Here is a 16,444-nt window from a genome sequence, read left to right as displayed (position 1 = left end):
ATAGCTGGCCTGACAGCAATGAGTATCATATCTCACTGTGTGATATGGTAAGATTTTAATTTTTCATTTATAACACTGGTTTATTTGGTTTAAATTAATATTTGATGTATTTATAAATGTATGCATCATTGCAGATTTTATTGCCTTGGGATATTTTTGGGTTGTTTCTATTGTTTGTCTGGATAAAAAAGTTATCTCAATTTTTGATCCGATACCAATACCTACTTTGGGGAAGAATATACTTAAAACCGTGGTCAGTAACCTAAACCTCGCACTCCAAGTTGCAATCCCTGCATTCAAGGACGATATCTCTAAACGGGAATGTATAGTTCCGCTTGTTCCAACAAACTCACAATGGTATGAATCTTTCTAATGCATTATAATATTAAATAATTCATTCATTCAACGCACATTATGTGTTTATTTCATACATGTAGTGCCTTGTCGGGGTATTTGGTTTTTAACTACATGCACTCATTGTGCGATGGAAAGCTATATTTTCCTATACCCCAGGTGAGTATTTACACCATGCTTATTTGTATACACATTGCACATACAAACTTGTTATAACAATGTTGTCTAATGCAGATGTAGGACTGTTTTGAACTGAGGAAGCGCTTTTTGGTGCATATTTTAAAGTATGAAGAAAATGAATCTCAAAACAATATCCCATACATTGAAGGAAGCATCATAGATCGCATCTATAGATGGACTTTCATTGCTTCAAAAGATGGACCATCAAGACGTGCTTAGTCCTGGTTTTTAAAATATATTTCTGGAACAATTATTGTGTGGTCGTGAATTTTGTGCGGAGACATGTTTCTGGATCGTATGTTACGCACGTTCTCATATTGTTTTATATAAAAATCATATTGTTTTATATAAGACACCGATAAATTGCTCGATAAAAAACTCAAATATGTTTTACTATAGATTATGATAGGTGTGTTGGATCACAAATATGTCACAATTTTGAAAATACAATTTGAGTGACATAATAACATTTTGTACCCGTATGAAAAAAATCAGAAATTATTTTACTATGATACCATATGAACCCTTTTTTTTGAGACGTGCGTTGCATGTGCATGCTTACTAATTTCTGATAAGTACATTGTTGGTGTGTATTGTGTAATTTCTACTGACATGATAACATTTTATACCCGTTTGAAAAAATCAGAAATTATTTTACTATAATGCCATGAAACCAGATATAAATTACATCAATCTTAACTGCGGGAACCCTTCAAACTGTAAGTGCAAGTTTCTTTGGACCAAACAACGGCGGCTTAGAAACAAACAGTAAGTGCAATGTCTATACTAGCATCAGTTCAATCTCGACGCGAGTTCAAAGTAGCATGCACATCGGTTTAAAAGAAGTAGCATGCACAACCAATATGGTAGTCTGCAAGCTAACCAGCGTGCGTACCATGGACGCGTACCATTTGCTCAATGTAGTTGCAACGTGACGCGAGTAGTTTCAAACGCAATTACTGGGCTGATGTTCCAGACTGATAGACACCTTATGATCTACTTCTACTAGCAGGGACCAAGCTAGAAAAAAAGCTTGATGGGATCATCTTCTATAAATCAACAGTAATTAGTGCTAAGTTAATGAAGGATTTATTAATTTGATTTGGGTCAATCAACAGTAATTAGTACTAAGTTGTAAGCAGGTAAACTTACCTAGCGTTGGCAGCAGGACCGTGAGAGCGGCAACGCCGACGATCTTGATGGGCATGCCGGTGACCACCATGTCCTTTATGGTGATGTAGCCGGAGCTGAACCACACCACAACCTGAGCGGAGAGAGAGAACAAAGATCAACTACTGGCCTTAACCCATCAATAAAAGAAAAACCAAATAGAATTCAAAAGTTAAGTATGGGTGCTACTGGAGTTCACTACTATATAGTGCCAAAACAAACAACTAATGAGACAACACTCCACACCACCAACTTACCAGTTAGGACCAAGTGGCACTACAAGCTCCATACATCCATCAATCGATATTCTCGCCCTCCACAAGATCAAACTTCGCGATAGCTGAGGGTCCATGCCACTTCCTGGGCGCACACACACACACACACAGAGAGAGAGAGAGAGCATGATTAACTGGTGTCATCAACCCACATAACAAAATAGAGAATTTAAAAATTAAGTATAAGTGCTACTGACGCAGACTTCTACAAGTTTGGATAGGAGCTATCTAGCACATGCAATATATAGCAAGAACAAGCAGACCTTACAAGTTAATAGTGTTGTCAAACACATCGTCCATGCCATAAAGATCAAGTAATCGTTATAGCTCAGATATTGATATTGATATCTACTACTGTTTAGGTACCATAGTTTGTTTTCTCTTATTAGGACTTCTACTCATGTATAAAAGGATAGGTGAACAATTGAGATTGACTTCAGAAAATAGAAAGATCTCTTTTATTTCTTGAGTCGATGCATCATAAATGCAATCACACATGACTAGTAATAACTGTGTTTTCTAATCATGAGAGAAAGAAAGATCTCTTATGGTTCTAGAGTCTCCAATGGACTCCTCATGACAACATGATAGCATATCAATACTCAAGCTTGGCGGGCAGCACATAAAGAGGACAACCAATTATCAAAACCACCAAAAGTGCAAAGACATCTACACAGGAAACATGCAGGGTTATACCACTGCAAACACCAGCTGCGACAGCCGTCACCCACACCCTTTGTGCCTGCCACTCACAGGCATTCAACCACCAGTTCAACGAAAGTGTCTCCGCCGTTCAAAAAATCAATGCCATTGCATACAACTAACTGGCATTCAATTGGTGTTTGAAACAAAAGTGTCACAAAGATTCAAAAAACTAGACCAAAACCAAGCATATTAAATCCGTTGATGGGGGACCAATGGCTTACCAATGATGTAGTCGAAGAAGAAGCCACCAAAGGGGCAGGGCAGGCCGTGTCAGAGTGAGTGTCAGAGTGAGCGTCGGCCGCATGCTGACAGACTTGCTGGTGATGTTGGGCGACGACTTCTCCACTGTGCACACCACACGGCACTCTCTTGTGCACCTGCATAAGGAAACCATATCATGAAAAAAGAGAACACCGTCCTAGAATAATAGTGCAACATCCAAACTCAAGTGCCATTGAAACAAATAACTACTTGATACTCAATTTTCCCACTTGATACTCAGTTGTAAGATGCAAATCTATTTTTTCCCGTATATTCTTGTAAATAATTTTGAACATTGTTTTCCTTTTCTATTTCCCAATGTCAGTGAGGAGTTGCATGTCATAGCTCAGAAAGTGTACCATGTTTTTAGCATTTCCATATATTTTAGCAAGGTAACCTAGGCATCTAAATGTTTTTAGCATTTCCATATATATAGTTGCATAAACAGTAGCCGCCCTCGAAGTCGTTGGCGTCGGCGTCGCCATGGTCGCGCCTCCGGCCGGTCCGGCCGAACCCGCGCCCGGCCACATCCCCACGGCTGCCCCTCGCGTCCTCCGCTGCAACAGAAACCACATCGCACCATGAGCAACAGAAATGGAAGCTCGCATCGAAACATGAATCCAGCAATCGAATCGGAGAGAGGGCGAATCGAGGTGCACTCACCGGGCGGCGGGGTCTTGGCGGGCTGCTTGGAGGCCGGCTTGGCCAGGGACGGGGCGACGGCCTTGGGCTCGGCGGCCTTCTTGGCGGCGGCGGCGGCGACGAGGAGCTGCGAGGGGTCGTCGTCGCGGAGATCGGATCTAGGAGGAGGCCGCCGACATGGACGATGGGCTGGGTTGGATTGGAGGAAGGATCGGGGCTCTGGAGGTGGTAGAACCCTAGCCGCCGCCCAGTGCTGCGTTGTGGAAGCTGCTGTGCGAGTGTGTGTGTGGTGTGAGTGTTGTGGAAGCCGCCGGCATGTGACAGCGGAGTGTGCCGGTGTGATGACGAAAACGGGGCTGGAGGTTCGAGGTAATTACGGGCGTGCGTGTAGTGGAGGGTATTGGAGGTGGGGGTGGTTTGGTCATTTTGAGGAGGATTGTTGGGACGGCTGTAGTGGGCTTCGGGGGTGGGTGTGGGCTTCGGGGGTGGGTGTCGGCCTGCCCTGGCTTGATGTATGGGCCTGAAGAGTTGATGATTATGGAAATGTAATTTCTATTTTTTATTTGCATTAGAAAAAATAAACATTATGGAAATGATTCTATATAGACTACTCCCTCCATTCCTAATTATAAGTGTTTTTAAAATTTCTAATATAAATCACATATAGGTCAAAGTGAGTGAATCTACGCTCTAAAACATGTGTATATGCATCCGTATGTAGTGCATAGAATTCTTTAAAAAGACTTATATTTAGGAACGGAGGGAATATACATACAATAAATATCTCATATGTTCTTTACGAAGAAATTCACCATGTTCATTGCCTTGGATGTATGATTTTTTTGCTAATTATGAACAAGGAATTTTTTATGTACGGTTATTCGTGCGTTGCACGTGCATGCTTACTAGTAGACGTATTAGTACGAGGAACCTCCCCTCGCGCCTGCACCAGCCTACTCCTCTACTGTCACGGTCATTCCCACAACATCGGGAGCCATGGCCATGTGGAACCTCCCCTCGTGTCTGCACCAACCTATGCGAGCTCGCCGTCGTCGGCGCTTGCCGCCCAGCCTATGCGTCTAGGAGAGATGCAACGACGGTCCGGTGAAGCTGCATGGTCACCACGGGCACCACGGTCATCATCATTTTTGTTACAACTGATGTCGAAATTTGCTACAATCGGCACCGCATTTTGCTATCACCGGTGTCGCATTTTGCTACATCGCACATGGCGTCGTGATTTTTGCTATAACTGGTGTTTCATTTTGCTACCACTGATGACATGGCGAGCTGTATCCCTCTCTTAACTGCGCCATGACCGGCGAAGTTGCGTCCATGGCCGAAGACGTAATTTTGCTACATGCTTCAACCAACATCGAAATTTGCTACAGACGACACCGCATTTTTCTATCATCGATGTCGCATTTTGCTACATCGTACACGACATCGCGATTTTCGCTACAATCGATGTTTCATTTTGCTACAACCGACGACATGCTGAGCTGCATCCCCTCTTTCAACCGCTCCATGGCGAGCGGCGGCGAGCTTCAAGGGCCGCGGAGAGCTCATCCATTGCGGGGGAGGAAGGGGCGACGAGGACTGGCGACCGACAAGAGCCATACGGGGCAACCCGCCACGCCGACGAGACGCTCCGGCAAGCGCCGAACGAGCTGCTCCGGCGAGCGGCGACAACGAGTCAGTGGGCGGAGCTGCAAGCAGGAGGCCAGGGGAGGAAGGGCGATGAGACACTACAAGATTTTTGCGCGAGGAGGAAAAAAGAACGCGTGGGAAAGCTCGATCAGACGACTAAAACAAGGAAATATCGGAAGGCTCGGGGCCGACCGACCAAACCTAACGTCGGCGCGCTACGTAGAGTACTGTCCTAAAAAAAACACCAATATTTTAATAATTATTATGTGGGAGAAAAGAAAAGCCTCGGACCTTACCGATTTTTTTTCTTTAAGACAAACTCAGACCTTACCGAGTGCGAAATGGAAAAAGAAACTGCTCCGATAAAGAGTTCGAGTCGGTAACGCTACAGCCAAGCCGGCCCAAATAACCCCCCCTCCCTCCCCAACCCCAACCCACCAAAATCAATCCCAGCTCGCGAAATCCGTCGCCGTCGCCGTCGCCGTCGCCATCGCCGTCGCCATCGCCGTCTTCGCCGGAGCCGTTTCGCCCGCGTTCGCAGGGGCAACTCGTCTTCGCGCTCCTCCTATCGGCCGTCCCGGACGCGATTGACTTTGTTTGGTGGTGAGAAAGCCCTAGCTTGCTTGGATTCATTTGTTCGGTTGTTTTCGCTGCCGAGAACAATCGAATCCCTCTTCTTCCAAACCGGTCTCAGATCTGACAGCAGTTCATTTCCAGGAAGAAAATGCACTGCATTATGCCCCCAGCGCCTCCTCAGGCGGGCGCGATGAGGATGGTGACTGTCCTAGGGCAGGAGGATAGCAGTAGCGCGATGCAGGGTGGTCTGATCTTGCGGAAACAGCAGGATAGGGTCACCTACCCGCGTCGATCAAGGAGCTCCGCTGTAGGTTTGGACGTCCTTGCGAAGAGGAAACGAGAATCACAAGGCAGCAGCGTGGTCATGCCTCGTCCCAACAAGGAAGTGGAGGCTGCATTCACCCCCAACAAGAGAAGTAGGCACGAGCATCCAGCTGGTTGTCGTCGATGGGAGTGGGATGATACACCTCGTCAGGAGTACTGCTACGATCGACGTGGCTCCCGATGGCAACATCCGGCACGATCTCCTATGCTGGCTGCAGCATCCCCTGATGCACCATTACTGTCTCCTTGGCTGGGTGACACTACACCACGCTCTGCAGCATCCCCTTGGGATAATGCATATTCTTTTCCTGCCCCTGTACACCCTTCTGGCTCCTCAAAAGGTCCTTCTTGCTCATGCAAGGACACTGAAGCTGGGACAAGGCCCTCAACAGCTGACAGAAATTATAAGATCACTGAGGAGATGATGCAAGAGATGGATTACAATGCTGACCGCACATGGTATGACTGCGAAGAACACAGCACTATATCCAACGCTGGTAATTATCTAGGAGATGATGGTTCCTTTCAAAACAAGAAAACAAAATTGGCCAAGAAGCTGACTCGCCAAGATGGAAGTCTGATGACTCTTGCTCAGAGCAAAAAGTTGTCACAGATAACCGCTGAGAATGCTCAGTGGGAGAACAGGCAGTTGTTCAGATCTGGAGCTGTTAGAAGAACAGAGGTGCAGATGGAATTTGATGATGAGGATGAGCGTCGAGTTATACTGCTTGTTCATGACACGAGACCCCCATTCCTTGATGGACGAGTTGTGTTCACAAAGCAAGCAGAGCCTGTAATGCCACTCAAGGACCCAACATCAGACATGGCTATTATTGCACGCAAGGGTTCTCTTTTAGTTAGGGAATTTCGTGAAAAGAAGAGTATGAACAAGTCAAGACAACGCTTCTGGGAGCTTGCCGGATCTAAGCTAGGACGTATTCTGGGTGTTGAGAAAACCGCCGAGCAGATTGATGCTGATACTGCAGTTGTTGGTGACCAAGGTGATGTTGACTTCAAACATAAGCTGAAATTTTCACAACACTTGAAGGAAAAGGCAGAAGCTGTCAGTGATTTCGCAAAATCAAAATCTCTTTCTCAACAAAGGCAATATCTCCCCATATACACTGTCCGGGATGACCTGCTAGGAGTTGTGCGGGAAAATCAAGTGGTTGTGGTCATTGGTGAAACTGGCTCTGGGAAGACTACCCAGCCGACTCAGTATCTGCATGAGGATGGATACACCAGAACTGGCCTTGTTGGCTGCACTCAACCAAGACGTGTGGCTGCCATGAGTGTTGCTCAGCGTGTCAGCGAAGAAATGGAGACTGTTCTTGGAGATGAAGTTGGATATGCCATTCGGTTCGAGGATGTCACGTGCCCTAACACAAAAATTAAGTACATGACAGACGGAGTGCTTCTCCGTGAAACCTTGAAGGATTCTGACCTGGACAAATATCGGGTTATCATCATGGATGAAGCACATGAGAGATCATTGAACACTGATGTTCTGTTTGGTATATTGAAGAAGGTTGCTGCACGTCGACGGGATTTTAAGCTAATTGTCACATCTGCAACACTAAATGCAGATAAATTCTCAAAATTCTTTGGTGGCGCGCCCGTATTTCACATACCTGGAAGGACATTTCCAGTAAATATCTTGTTCAACAAAATGCCATGTGAAGACTATGTGGAAGCGGCAGTGAAGCAGGCCATTGCAATCCACATAACAAGTGGCCCTGGTGACATCCTCATCTTCATGACCGGGCAGGAGGAGATTGAGTCTGCTTGCCATGCGCTTGCTGAGCGCATGGAGCAGCTAATATCTTCATCCACCAAGGCTGTACCGAAGCTCTCAATCTTGCCCATCTATTCGCAGTTGCCTGCTGACTTGCAGGCCAAGATCTTTCAGAAAGCAGGAGAGGGCACTCGCAAATGCATTGTTGCTACCAACATCGCTGAGACGTCCCTGACAGTGGATGGTATCTTCTATGTCATCGATACTGGGTATGGAAAGATGAAGGTATACAATCCACGGATGGGCATGGATGCTCTTCAGGTTTTTCCATGTAGTCAAGCAGCTGCAGACCAGCGTGCAGGGCGTGCAGGAAGAACTGGTCCTGGCACATGCTACAGGCTCTTCACCGAATCAGCTTACCAGAATGAGATGCTCCCTAACCCTGTGCCAGAGATCCAAAGGACCAACCTTTCGAACGTGGTTCTCTTACTGAAATCCCTCAAAGTCGAAAACCTGCTCAATTTCGACTTCATGGACCCACCCCCCCAGGAGAATATCCTCAACTCCATGTACCAGCTCTGGCTGCTGGGCGCCTTGAACAATGTTGGTGGCCTTACAAATCTAGGCTGGAAGATGGTGGAGTTCCCATTGGACCCAACTTTAGCAAAGATGCTTCTCATGGGGAACGAGCTGGGGTGCATCGATGAAGTACTGACAATTGTATCCATGCTCTCAGTGCCATCAGCATTCTTCCGTCCAAAAGATCGAGAGGAGGAGAGTGACGCTGCAAGGGAGAAGTTCTTTGTCCCAGAGTCTGACCATCTGACACTCCTCAATGTATACCTGCAATGGGAATTGAACCAGTATAGGGGAGACTGGTGCAATGATCACTTCCTCCATGTCAAAGGTCTTCAAAAGGCTCGGGAAGTGAGATCTCAACTGCTGGACATACTGAAGACCTTGAAGATCCCACTGACATCATGCCATATGGAATGGGACGTGGTGAGGAAGGCCATCTGCTCAGCGTACTTCCAGAACTCTGCAAGGTTGAAGGGTGTTGGAGAGTATATCAATTGCCGGAATGGGGTGCCGTGCCACCTGCATCCCAGCAGCGCCCTCTACGGTCTCGGCTACACCCCTGACTACATCGTGTACCACGAGCTTGTCCTGACAACCAAGGACTATATGCAGTGTGTCAGTGCAGTTGAGCCGCAATGGCTGGCGGAGTTGGGCCCCATGTTCTTCTCTGTGAAGGACAGCGACACCTCCTTACTCGACCGCGGGAGGTGGCATAATGAGGAGAAGACGGCCATGGAAGAGGAGATGGAGAGGTTGAGGCAGGAGCAAGCTGAGGCGGCAGGCAGAGAGAAGTTGAGGGAGGAGAAGAGGGGCAAGCAGCAGCAGCAGCAGCAGCAGGTTGCTATGCCGGGCCTGAAGAAAGGTTTGACGTATCTGAGGCCCAAAAGGAGGATGTTTTTGTAGGTAGGAATGTTGAATGAGTATGTTTGTGTGTGCTGATATAGTCTGCCCTCGGCAGTATGCAGTGATGTATGAGCGATTGCATTATGTGGGGGGGATGCACCTGTCCTTAGTCATACAATGAGACAGTAGCCAAAATACCACACCTGTCCTTAGTCATACAACGAGACAGTAGCCAAAATACCACTACCAGAAACCAAACTTGTCAAAGTACTACTATAAAAAATGAACTCCTTCTCTGTTTTCATTGGCAAAATAACACTTCCGTTGGTTGTCAATCCTTTTTCATTAGTCAAACCGCAACCTGTCACTTATTTTTCATTGGCAAAATAGCACTTATGTTACTACCTCCGTCACGGTTTAGAAGGCATAGTTAAATTTAGGTGCATTTCCACAAAAGACAAGGTTTAAGGTGCATTGTATTTATTCCTAGCTTCCACTCCCTCCGTCCCGAAATATATGACGCTGGGGAGTTTTAAGACATCCCCTCAAAATCGCCCAAAAGACATGTCTACCCCTCAGATTCATTACAGGGCGAATCGTTACACTAAAAAAAAAACCGTACTGTACAACAATTTTGAATCGCCCCCCACCTCCATCGCCCCCACCTCCAGCGCCCCCCACCTCCAGCGCACACCTCCAGCGCCGCCCACCTCCAACGCCCACCTCCGCCCAACAGATCCCCTCCCATCTCGCCGCCCAGTATATCCCCCTCCCATCTCGCCGCCCAGTATATCCCCCTCCCATCTCGCGAGCGCCGTGCTGCAGATCGCCTCTCCCTGTGTCGGAGAGGACCTGGCCAGCACCAAGCCACCTCCTGTCCTCGAGGTTTCCTGGCCAACGCCCTGCTGCAGATCGCCTCCACCTTCCTAGGGCCTCGCCAGCTCCAGCTCCAGGTACCGCAGATCACCGCCGGCTCCACGTCCTGCTCACGAGCAATTTAGTAGCATGATGTTGAGGCTGTATCAACAAATCTTAGCATCACAAAAATTAGTACTGGAGCATGATGTTGGAGTAGTTGCATGATGTTGGAGCATGACAAAAATCAGTGCATTACTGCTCCATAGGCAGTACTGGAGTAACATGATGTGGAGTATGGTTACATGATGCAGTGCTACAGGAACAGAATCACTTTTACTCAGTGGAGTATAACATCATGCAACATCATTTTCATGACAGGAGTACAGTTACATGATGTTGGAGTACTACAGTTCTTGATGTTGCATGAACTTACATTGTGGCAGTATATGAACAGGCTCCAGGTCCAGCAGGTCCAACTCCATGGTCCAGAAGAGGTAGCAGCTGAAAAAGCAGAGACATAATCAGGGCAAAGGCATGGAGTTTGATCTCAATTGTACTCCAGCCCAAGAAGAAGACATACTCCAAGATGGTATCAACATGGAAGAAGAAGAAGAGGGCATTGATCCCGGTCATGATGCAGTCGGTGTCGAGCAAGGTACAGATCCAATGCTGGGCTGTGGCGTATTAACATGAACTGGATTAGTTTGAAGCCTGAACTCATTTACACTTGACTATGCAAATCCAATGCTGGTATGTGGCGTTAGTCAATGAACGACATAGTGTCAATGCTGGTCTGTTTTGTTTCTATTCATCCCGTTGGCTATGTAGCATGATTCTGGTACCATTTGGAGAGTAGAATTTCAGTGGGACTAATATTTTTCTTGGCTGTTACAGTTGTTGAGCAAGGAGTTACAAAAAGGAAAACCCTCAGCGACCAGGAAAAATATGCTGCTTATGTAGCACTGCATACATTGTGTATGAGTAGAGGCGGAAAGTTCAAGAGAAATGACAAGAAAGACGTTGCACAATTTTTTAAGGTAGATGTGAGGAGTATACAAAGAGTTTGGCAGAAGGCCATGAAGCAAATTGCATATGGTTTGGAGGTAGATGTTTCCAACAAAAAAAAGGGAAGATGTGGAAGAAAGCCAAAGAACATCAACCTAGAGCAGATCCCAACAATACCACTGAACAAGAGGTCGACTATAAGATCACTAGCTTGGCAACTCGGTTGCAGCCCTAGCACACTTCATAGGAAGTTCAAGCTGAAGCTCATAAAGAGACATACAAATACCGTGAAGCCTGTTCTGAAGGACAAGAATAAGATTAGTAGGATGAAATTCTGTTTGTCAATGCTTGATGAGACAACGATAGAAACACCAAGGCTTAAATTCAAATCTATGCACAACATTGTCCATATTGATGAGAAATGGTTTTATATGACAAAGAGAAACAAGAACTATTATCTCTTGGATGGGGAGGAAGAGCCTACAAGAACTATACAAAACAGCAACTGTATTGGAAAAATCATGTTCTTGACGGCAGTTGCTAGGCCAAGATGGGATAGTGAAGGAAATGTGATGTTCTCTGGGAAAATTGGTATTTGGCCATTCGTGAAAGAAGTTCCAGCTCAGAGGAAAAGTGATAATAGACCTAGAGGCACAATAGAGACAAAATCAATAAAAGTCGACAGAAAGGTGATGCGGGAATTCTTGATAGAGAACGTCTTGGCAGCAATAGAAGTTGTTTGGCTTGAAAGTGATGTTGGGCAGACAATCTATATACAACAGGACAATGCTAAGCCCCACATACTGCCTACTGACCCAGAGTTTTTAGAAGCCGTTTCAAGAACTGGAATGGACGTCAGAATAATACAACATCCCTCCAACAGTCCTGACTTGAATGCGCTTGACCTTGGGTTTTTCAACTCATTGCAATCTATGACAGATTGCCTGAGCCCTAAAACACTTCAAGATCTAATTAATGGAGTGTTGGAGAATTTGAAGACTACGAGGTTTACAAACTGAACAGAGTTTTCCTATCTCTACAGGCTTGCATGATAGAGATCTTGAACAATGCTGGTGGCAATGAGTATAAAATACCCCATGTGAACAAAGAAAGGTTGGAGAATCTTGGAATTCTACCTCTACGGCTTTCATGCCCTCGAGAGGTGTATGCAAATGCCCTACACAATTTAGGGCTAATTTAGAGAGTTCACTAGTGCTTAACATGACGCTTGTTGAGATGCTTGAGGAGTGAGATGAGGCTTGTTGAGATGCTTGAGATGAGGCTTGTTGAGATGCTTTGGGAGTGAGATGACGCTTGTTCAGATGCTTGAGGAGTGAGATGACGCTTGTTCAGATGCTTGAGGAGTGAGACAAGGCTTGTTGAGATGCTTGAGATGAGGCTTGTTGAGATGCTTTGGGAGTGAGATGACGCTTGTTCAGATGCTTGAGATGAGGCTTCTTGAGATGCTTGAGGAGTGAGATGAGGCTTGTTGAGATGCTTGAGGAGTGAGATGAGGCTTGTTGTGATCATTTATATTCCTTGTTGTATTTTGTGATGAGACATTCTCTTGTTGTGTTGCATCCTTGTGATTATGAGCTCATGTGGAGTATGATCATTTGAACTCCTCGTGTGTATAACTCCTTGTTTGTATGATAAGTTTTTGAATTTTCTCATTTTTATGATCATTTGGACTCTTCAAGTTTAATTTTAATTTTAATTAAAGAAAATCTTCTAGTTTAATTTTAATTAAAGAAAATTAAAATAATGGAGGGCACAAGAGGGGTACTTGGAAATAAGAGAAGAGAAAATAAGGAACTAAGCTACTCTTACACTACTCCTACACTACTCCAAAACAGGTCTACAACTACTGTTGTATGGAGAGAAGAGAGGAGTACTGCTGCAGCAAAATGGTTGGTTTATTTACCAAATTCACACATGCAGCAAATTCAGACATGCAGCAAAGAGAGGAGCCCTCCAACAATTTTCCTGGGCATGCATCAAATTGGGAGCGAAGAGCATTCATATCAATCCTTACCAAATCTTCTTGGGCTAGACATTCAAATTGTAAGCTTACCAAATCAATCAAGGTACAGTGTGCTGTCGAGCTGTCGAGCAAGGTAGACTGTACTATATGATGTGCTAAGCTGGACATTCATATCAGCAATTGGCAGTGTGCTGTCGAGCAAGGTACAGTGTGCAGTGTGTTGATGTGCTAAGCTCAAAAATTAACATGCACCATTCATATCAATCCTTGTTGCAACGACGATGAAATCACAAGGACAAGAGAGGGGTGCAAGCGTACCCGGTAGCCGACGATGCCGCGGAGGCTGCTGGGAAGAAATCACAACGACGATGCCGCGGAGGCTGCTGACAAGAGAGGGGTGCAAGCATGCAAATTCAGACACGGAATTCAGTTACGGGCAAGCATGCAAATTCAGTTACGGGCAAGCATGAAAATTCAGTTAGGGCGAGCTTTGCACCTGCGGTGTGGGGAAGCTGTTGATGGGGTGGCAACCACCCGCGGCAGGCGCCACCACCCCTGGTGCCTCGCCCACCAGCTGTTGATGGGGTGCCTCGCCCGCCGTGCAGTGCGAAGAAGCCCGGACACCACGAACGCCGCGAGCACCCCGACGGCCGGGACCAGGCGCGCGCGGGGGGCGGTACACGCACGGCCGGAGCACGGCGGGCATCAACAGGTACGGCCGGTCAAACTGCGGCTCCAGACCCAGCAGCGCGCGCTGGACCCTCACCAGACCCAGCACCAGCAGCGCGCGCTGGACCCTCGTGCTAGCAGCCTCTCCATCAACCTCCCACCAACCTTCTTGCAAGCCACGCCGCCTTCCGGATCTGCAAACAGTCTTGCTCCACCAGCAGTCTTGCTCCTGCTGCTAGATTCAAGATGAGGAAGAAACGAGGTGCCCCTCCTGCTAGCAGTCTTTCTCCACCAGCACCGTCCGCCATCTACTCCGTCGAGGAAGAAGCTCGTCGTCGGCGCCTAAAAAATCAAACTTTTGACCAGGGTGAGCAGTGGGAGGAAACGGGGTGCACGGTGGGAGGAAACAGGGTGCGCGGTGGTTGGGGGAAAGGAAGGTGACGAGAGGCCGGTGACGACTGAGAGGAGAGGACAGCGACGACGGCGAGGGAAGGCCGGCGACGGCGTGGATCTGGAGGGAGCGACAGGGGGTGGGTGAGAGGGGAACGAGAGTGAACGAGGGGAACGAGAAAGCGAGCGGTGGTGGGAGGGCATTTCTGGAAAGTGGAAAATGTTGGTAGTGTTAAAAAATTTACACAGCAAACCCTTTAACGTCATATATTTCGGGACGAAGGGAGTAATTAGTACTTCGTTGTACTATTTTTATATGCATGTGTAGTGTGAATACTATTTTTTTAATTCATTTCACAGTCAATTAATAACCACCTAGGTTCTAGAGAATTTTCATGCACGTCTTCTAAACCGTGACGGAGGGAGTGGTTGTCAATCCTTTTCCGTTAGTCAAACCGTTGGCAGCCTGTTAGTACTTATTCCAAAATTATCCGCCAGGAGCTAACCCTATCCTCCCAACAGGTAGTCATGGGCACATAATCAAACAGTATGACTATGTAGTTTAGTTCCACGTGCTAAGACTTTCTGGACTGGCCTCTCTGTTGAGATTGGCTTCCTGCCGCCTCTATCTGACCCCTTCTTCCACCCTCGCCCCGGCCCCTCGCCCTCTCATCTCCGGCGGCCATGACGACCGGCGCTGAGTGGGTGAGGGGATCGCCTTCCTCTGCCTTGTCCCGTCTCCATTGCCATCGGTTGGAGGAGCCCTAACCTCCTTGACAGTGCCCGACTCCTCTACCTGCACCACCTTGCTGCCACCACATCACAACAGTAGAAGGTACGGTTTCCCTCTTGTTTCCATGATTTTCATTGCAAGTGCAACAAATTTTAAAAAATTGATGTGTTTGTGTGTTTCAGAGACGATTCAATGGGCGAATACAAGGTGGAAATAGATGTCCAGTCTTACATGACGATTGTAGACAACAAACAGGTGTACAGAAGGAGCAAAATATGGGATTTCATGGTCGATCCGGGCTTACCTGTGGCGCAGATGAAGGAGGTTGAAGAGGAGAAATTCAAATGGTCTACTGATCCGAGGATGACCATTTGGGATGGAGCGGGAGATAAAACCATGGCATTGATGTGTGAATTAGAGATAGTTGAGTTGTTTGATAGACGTTCTAAGACAAAACTAGTAAGGTTCGGTGTGAAAATTGAGTTGTCAACACCCCCTCGCACATGATGCGGATCATAGGAGGTACATATAAGGAGAATTTTTAGTTGTTGTGGAACTTTAGAGCAGAATTGTTGGCAGCCAATTCTGAAAGTATATTTGAGATAGACATAAAAACAACTACCAATAGTAAAGGTGCAATTGTGCATGTTTTCGATAGGTTGTTCATTGCATTTAAGCCATGCATTGATGGGCTTTTAGCAGGGTGTAGATCATATTTGGCGGTTGATGCAGCTTTTCTTAGTGGGAAATACACCCGACAATTGGCAGCCGCAATTGGTGCAGATGGACATAGTTGGATGTTTCCGTTAAAATTTGGAATATTTGAGAAAGAAAATACAGAAATTTGGGTATGGTTCATGAAGCAGATGAAATTGGCCATGTGTGGACAAGAAGTAATTTTTTAGCAATGACAAAAGTTGAGTATGTTAGCAATAACTAGCAAAAGGGCCCGTTCGTTGCAACAGGAGAAAAAAAATACCACATGTTTTTAATCTTTTTATAATCATTTTGATTTATTAAAATAATAAGCTAACTAACTAATGTAGTCAGTCCTATCCTATTTTGTTGAGAAATCAACCCGTTCATTGTTAATTCTATCATGATGAGAAATTGAGCGGGACAAGCAAAGCAAAACAAAGAGGTTACGTGAATTGATCAATGAACTGTTATCTTATTTCACTCATGGGGTAGAGAATGTGGGATCAGATGACAAACTGAAGGTGGTGTTCCATTCTCTGTCTCTACAACAATACAATCTTACATTCAATACATTCATTCATCAGCAAACAAATCCCCACAAAACAAAATTTCTTGCCGGTGCTTGGCACACGGTTGGAGGAATGGGGAGGGGATCTCACCAGATGATGAGTTCCTGCCGGAGGAGGGGATACGATGAGGGGAGCAAGGGTTAGGCGCCTCTATCTGGCCATAATTAAGGAGTCGCCGTTGCCGTGCCATAACCTTGGAGTTCCCCGTGTGAGCCATGGAGGCCCGCCTCCACCTGCAAGTAC

At 46.3% G+C, this 16,444-nt stretch overlaps 1 protein-coding gene across 1 annotated transcript; it reads left to right on the top strand.

Moving 5' to 3' along the window:
• The first annotated feature begins 5,630 nt into the window (after positions 1-5,630).
• On the top strand, positions 5,631-9,607 carry LOC123412136 (pre-mRNA-splicing factor ATP-dependent RNA helicase DEAH7-like). The gene is made up of 2 exons (XM_045105086.1): positions 5,631-5,840; positions 5,955-9,607. The coding sequence occupies exon 2, from the start codon at positions 5,962-5,964 to the stop codon at positions 9,352-9,354; it is 3,393 nt and encodes a 1,130-aa protein (XP_044961021.1). The 5' UTR covers positions 5,631-5,840; positions 5,955-5,961; the 3' UTR covers positions 9,355-9,607.
• Positions 9,608-16,444: the final 6,837 nt, after the last annotated feature.

This window comes from Hordeum vulgare, chromosome 7H (genome assembly GCF_904849725.1).
Source record: "Hordeum vulgare subsp. vulgare chromosome 7H, MorexV3_pseudomolecules_assembly, whole genome shotgun sequence".
In the NCBI taxonomy this organism is placed as follows: Eukaryota; Viridiplantae; Streptophyta; class Magnoliopsida; order Poales; family Poaceae; genus Hordeum; species Hordeum vulgare.
Note: the sequence above shows the minus strand (reverse complement) of the source record. Positions and strands in the feature narration are given on the sequence as shown.

Excerpts from the sequence above, each read along its gene's own strand:
- LOC123412136 (XM_045105086.1), top strand. The coding sequence starts at position 5,962 with ATGCACTGCATTATGCCCCCAGCGCCTCCTCAGGCGGGCGCGATGAGG.